Below are 6000 nucleotides of genomic sequence, written 5' to 3' on the forward strand. Positions count from 1 at the left end.
GGGGATAGCTAGGTCATTTGGCATAAGATAGCCCACAAAAACAATGTCTTTCATCCTACTTCGATGAGAAGCAAGCAGGGTTTTAAAAGTTTATGAGTAGCCATCTAAGATGCAACTATTGGTCTCTCCCTATCAAGAGCAAAGAAGAGTGAAGACTAACAAAGACACAAATAATTAATCCAAACTCCTTTAAACCCAAGGAGAAAGAGGAAGACCGTCAACAAGATGGACTGATGACACAGTGGTTATAACAATGGGTTCACACATACGACAAGTGACGAGGACGGGGGACACTGGACAGGGAGGACACAGGACAGGAGGGCACAGGACACGGAGGGCACAGGACAGGGGGGCACAGGATGGCAGGCGCTGGACGGGGGGTACAGGACAGGGAGGACACAGGACAGGGAGGACACAGGACAGGAGGACACAGGACAGGAGAGCACAGGACACGGAGGACAAAGGACAGGGGGCACAGGACAGAGAGGACACAGGATGGGGAGCAGAGGACACGGAGGACACAGGACAGAGAGGGCACAGGCAGAACAGGGGGCACAGGACAGGGAGGACACAGGACGGGGGGCACAGGACACGGAGGACACAGGACAGGGGACACAGGATAGGGAGGCACAGGACGGGGGACACAGGACACGGAGGACACAGGACAGGGGACACAGGATAGGGAGGACACAGGACGGGGGGCACAGGACAGGGGGCACAGGACACGGAGGACACAGGACAGGAGGGCACAGGACAGGGAGGACACAGGACAGGGGGACACAGGACAGGGGGGCACAGGCAGATCTGTTGTTCATTGAGTCATTATGGGTCATGGTCGACCTGACAGAACCCAACAACAACAACATTTAAACTTCCTGCCATCAACTCTATTAGAACGCACTGTGACTCTGCACTGGGTTTCCAAGACCTTAACTATAACAGGAGGAGACTGCCCATCTTTCTCCATGGAGCTGCTGTCGGACTCTAGCTGCTGGAGACATGGGACCTTTTTGTTGACAGTGCAGCTGGCTACACACACAAGCCACCAGAACTCCAAATCAGTCCAAAGGACTAAGGGTTCACAGGTACCGTGGCCTCCAGGTCCTGAGACCAGAACTAGGCTGCCTAGTTCTGCTCTTGACCACCACTACCAACTGTTCTGGTCACAAGAGAAGATCCTGAACAGAAAAGGAGAAAGGAAACCTAGAACAAAACTCAAAATCATAAAAAAAAAAACAACAACAGACTTACTGGTATAATAAATATTGTGGGACCCCTGCGACTGACCCCTGAGCATCTTTTAACCCCGGGAATGAACCTTCCCTGGGAAGAACTTTTATCCAGACAAGAGACGGGTTACAAGTGAGTCCGAACAACCCCTGAGTACAATCAGCCATGTGGGCCCAAAGGGTACCACATGCTCCAAAACAAAGTTCAGACAGCAGGAGGGGGTAGGAATGGGGAAACAGGAACCCCGAGGGAGGGGAGCAGAACCCAGTTATACGAGAGGGAAGAGCCAGGGCCACAAGCAAGGGTCATCAGTAGTTGAGTGAAAACCTAATTTGGTCTGTAAACTTTCACCCCAACCCAATAAAAAAAGAGATAGGTATGGATGTGTGGGTGAGTAGGGGAAGGAGCAGATGGACCTATGATGGGTGGAAATAATAAACGGATGGTTCCATAGCAGGTCAATGTACACGTGGAAGAGGGTCACAGGATAAATAGGCACATGGATGAAGTGTGAGGTGGTGCCCTGATTCAAGAGACGGTAGATGGAGAGGAATGGATGGGTGGACAGGACGAGGATGGGTGGACAGAGGGGTTGATGAGTGAGTAGATGGATGACTAAAAAGTAGGTGAGTTAAGGATAGATGGAGGGGGATGGGAGCAAGTAGTCAGATGGAAGAAAGGGTGGACTCCTCCCAACGTCGGAACCATGAGTGCCAGGAGGACTGACTGCACCCAAGGGCCCACCACCAGCACTTCCACCCTCAAAGGTCCCTGTGCCCTGGGCCTCTCCTTCACAGCCAGAGAAAACCTGTCATGGTAGCCCGAGTCCTGACACTGGCCTTATCCTATCTTGACCCTCAAGCACATGTCTCGTCCTCACACACACATACACACCATGGTAGCCCTGTGTGCCTGGCCCTGCCCGCTGAGCCCACACCAGTGCCACTCAGGGCACATCACCAGGTGAACGTCAGACCTTAGCCCCACCTGAGCACATCACCAGGTGAACGTCAGACCCTAGCCTCACCTGAACAAGGGCGTATGCGGTACCTGCAGCTGTTCACTAGCCTCACAGCTTTAAATCCTATCGACCAAACAAATCATATTTATTACATAACACAATCCACTTTCTAGTTTAGTTCATCAGACACCCAAGAGCCAGCTGAAACAAACACACTGGCATTGCCTCTCCAGGTGACGGTCAGCCACGCTGGGAAAAGAGAGGCAGATTGGGCATGGTGGCATCCTGTCCACATCAGCAGGCAACTGGAGGGCAATGGGCAGAACTGCCTTAAACTCTCATGGTCTCACCGTTCCCATTCCATCAGCTCCACATCAGCACGTGGCAGGGCTGCAGGCAGGACCACTCCTTGACTCCCAGACTGTCCCTGTCCCCACTTCTGCTCCAGAATTGCATCTGGGCCTGTTTGAAGCAGGTCCTGCCCCAGAGCTGCCCTCTGCCTCTGGTAAAACCCTCTGGAACCCTGGGTAGGAGGATGTGAGCAGTGAACTTGGCCAAGGGAGCACAAAGCTTGCTCTCCCACCTCCAAGAGCCCCCGCCCGTCCAAGCACTTTCCCATCAGGCACTGCTGTGGCTCCCCTGGGTAGCACCTCCCTGCCCGAACTCCATTCACCACCTTCCACGGACTGTGCGTCCTCCTAACCTTGGACACACTGCCCTGCTTGATGCCCCAGTGGAAGAGTATCCTCACCGCACACAGACCCCTTGAGCCCCACCCAGGAGGGCCGGTGCTACATATGCAAGAACGTGGAGGCCCCTCTGAGCCAGACCATGGCCTCAGCCCTCAGCGCTTCTACCTCCAGACCTCCTGAAAACAACCAACAAGCTTGCCTAAGAGGATCAATGGGAGGAGTCAGTCACTGGCCCCATCAAGAGGCCTAGAGGGTCCCAGCACCTGGAGCAGTCAGATACCAGGGCCAGGGTCATGTCCCCACCTGTGGGCCACCTAGTATGTCCTGGAACCTCCTCTGATTCCCTCCCACCAACACAGGACCCTGCCAGACAGACGCACACACATCAAGTCCAACACTAACCCCCACACACATGCACATCAATATGCATGTTTTCACGTGCCCATCACACACATCTCCACACATACATGTCTACATACACACCCCCACACATCTCATATGTGCCCACACACATGCACACATCAAACACACCTACCCATGCACAGGCAGCCAGACACAGCAATGCACAAACATGTTCACACACACAAGCATCCACACAGCCATCCACGTGGACTGTCCCTTCACATGCTCCCAAATGCACACACACAGACCTACAAGTGTGACCCCGTGCATATATGCACGTGGGTGCTCATGTGCATACTAATGTACTCACAGATCCACACGTGTGCCCACACACACGTCCACAGGCACCCATCCACGTACACATATTTATACCCTGTCATGACACTCAGCTGGAACCAAGAGAAGCTGCTTTCATGGTAAATGCTTAATACAACCCCCACCACACGTCTATCTACAACATGCCACAATACAGGCTGCAGACATGCTATATACTTCACACACAACATGAACACGTCTAGACACACATGTACAGTACACACACGCCTCACACTAGTGCTATCAATGGCCACACTCAAGCAGAATCTCTTTGTCCACCAGGTCACAGAAAGAATGACCACCGTCGAAGACCTTGAGCATTCACAGCAGGGCTGGGCCCCGGGCAGAGAGAAGGTTCAGGCCTAGGAGCTCAGCAGAAGCAGCCTCACCCTCCACCAGCAAGAACACCAGAGATGCACACAGACACCCACGGGCAGGACTGAGCTCTCTGAGCTGACTGTGGCCTGTGCATGTCCTGTCCCTTACCTGCTGCCCCATTTCAGCCTCCTGGCTCTGGGCATCCAGGATGGCCCCTCTGGCTCTAACTGGCCTTATTTCCTCTTGGCTGGTCCTGGCCTCCCTGCTCTGCCCACTCTGACAATCTGTGCACCTTGGACGGACGCCTCTTTCCTCACAGTGACCTCCTTTACTTGCCCTCCAGCCAGGTAGGAGTCATTTTTCCAAGTACCCTTTGTGTATGGACTGTGGAGAGCCAGCTCAAGGCCAAGGGACTTGTGTGCATGACCACTCAGCTGTGTTCTCATGTGAGTGTACATCTGCACATATGTCCTGCACCTGTGTCTTCCTTTATGGAACACATAAGTTTCCTGCATGTGTGCCCGTTACCCACACAGTGCCCATGAGCCTTTGCAGAGGCACACGGCACAGGGTGTCTGTACAGGACAAGAGTTTGAGTGTACTTTAAAATGTGTCTGCATGTACTCTGGTCTCTTCTAGGTGGACACCATGTGGTCTGAACTCCAAGTGAGGCCAAAGGGCCCTGGGAAGGAATGTGCCCTCAGGACCCTGGGCAGAGTCACTCACCATGCCTTGTGTCGTACTGTCTCATCTGCACCTCCTCCACGCAGTCAGCCGGGAACCAGCCTGTGCGGCCTTTCACGGTCCCCTCCCAGAAACCGCCCTCCCCGATGCTGAGCACTGGAGGGACAGAGCCAGAACAGGCCATTAGGGCACAGAGAACTAGCCCCACTCCTGCCCCCACTCCTCCTGAACCCCTTCCCCAGTCCCTGACTCCCATCTCGAGCCCCCAGTCCTCCAGCCCCTACTCTGGGCCTCCATGTAGTTCACTCTTCCTAGGGTCCTCTTCTTGAGTCCCTAGTCCTCTGATTCCCCTCACTGGGCCTCCACCTCCCTACCCCCATCTTTGGGCCCCCAAACATCCAGACATCCCTCTCCCCGAGGCCCCCACTCCTCCAGCCCCCTCCCTGGGCCCTAGTCCCTAAACCAGGTACCCTCCTCCCCTCACCCTCTTTCTCATCTGTTCCTCGCCCTTCCCAGTCCCTCCCTAGGAGGACTTGGGGATCAACACAGATACAAGGAGGAAACAGATGGGCATGGCATAGGACAGGCATGTGGGGGACAGAGAGCTACAGATGGACAGACTCGGGAGACAGGAGGACATGGAGGATGGGAACCACATCCACTCCTGTCCCACCGCACAGCCTGCTCTCCACCCACCTCATGAGCCAAGACTCATCCTTGCCTGCCCAGGGGGGGGTCACTGTGCCGTGTCCAGTGGATCAGGCCACATGACAGATCAAGGAGGACCCGTCCTTACAACTGCTGCCTCCTTGGCTCCCACAAACAGAGGGCAGCCGGGAAGACAGGACCTCAACGGTGAGTGTGCCCCGCACTGAGAGGACCTGTCACGGCCCAGGATCTCCAGAACCCTCATACTACAGACAGCCCATCACTGTCACAGATGTGCCCCGACAATGAGACAAGCCTCATAAGGCACAGGGCTTCCACTAGAAAAACCCTAGAACGCAAGTGTGACCTCATGACACAAACACCCAGGGTGAGTGGGCTCTCCACCGTGACACAGAGACCCCTGGATGACAGAGGACCAAGAGCAACGCAAAGGCGCCGCAAGACAGACGCCCCTCCCTGCCTAGGGCCCTTCCCTGTGACACAGGGTTCCTGGGTCACATACACCCAGGAATAACCACCATGACCCAAGTCCCAAGGGATGCTCCGATAAGGGAGAGACCCCTGGCCTCACTGCGCGCCAGCAGCGTGCGCCCCTCCAGCCGCGCGGCCCCGCCCCCGCCGGCCCTCACCCTTCACGGCCTCGCCGCGGTGCAACGGGATCTCGCCTTCGCCCTGCGGGGTGTGCGCCTTCACCGCGATGAACTTGCGGCCGGGGACGGCGCTGTAAAG

General features: G+C 55.4%; 1 protein-coding gene across 1 annotated transcript in view; it reads right to left on the bottom strand.

The window, feature by feature from the left end:
• The window catches only part of SHANK3 (SH3 and multiple ankyrin repeat domains 3), a 53263-nt gene that overhangs the window by 26928 nt on the left and 20335 nt on the right, over window positions 1–6000 (bottom strand). Inside the window, exons 16-17 of the mRNA XM_006888096.1 lie at window positions 5901–6000; window positions 4645–4758 (exon numbers count right to left, since the gene is read on the bottom strand). Of these exons, the coding sequence (XP_006888158.1) occupies window positions 4645–4758; window positions 5901–6000 (214 nt within the window). The remainder of the gene's footprint in view (window positions 1–4644; window positions 4759–5900) is intronic.

This window comes from Elephantulus edwardii, unplaced genomic scaffold (assembly GCF_000299155.1).
Source record: "Elephantulus edwardii isolate Elephantulus edwardi_28Jun2011 unplaced genomic scaffold, EleEdw1.0 scaffold00064, whole genome shotgun sequence".
In the NCBI taxonomy this organism is placed as follows: Eukaryota; Metazoa; Chordata; class Mammalia; order Macroscelidea; family Macroscelididae; genus Elephantulus; species Elephantulus edwardii.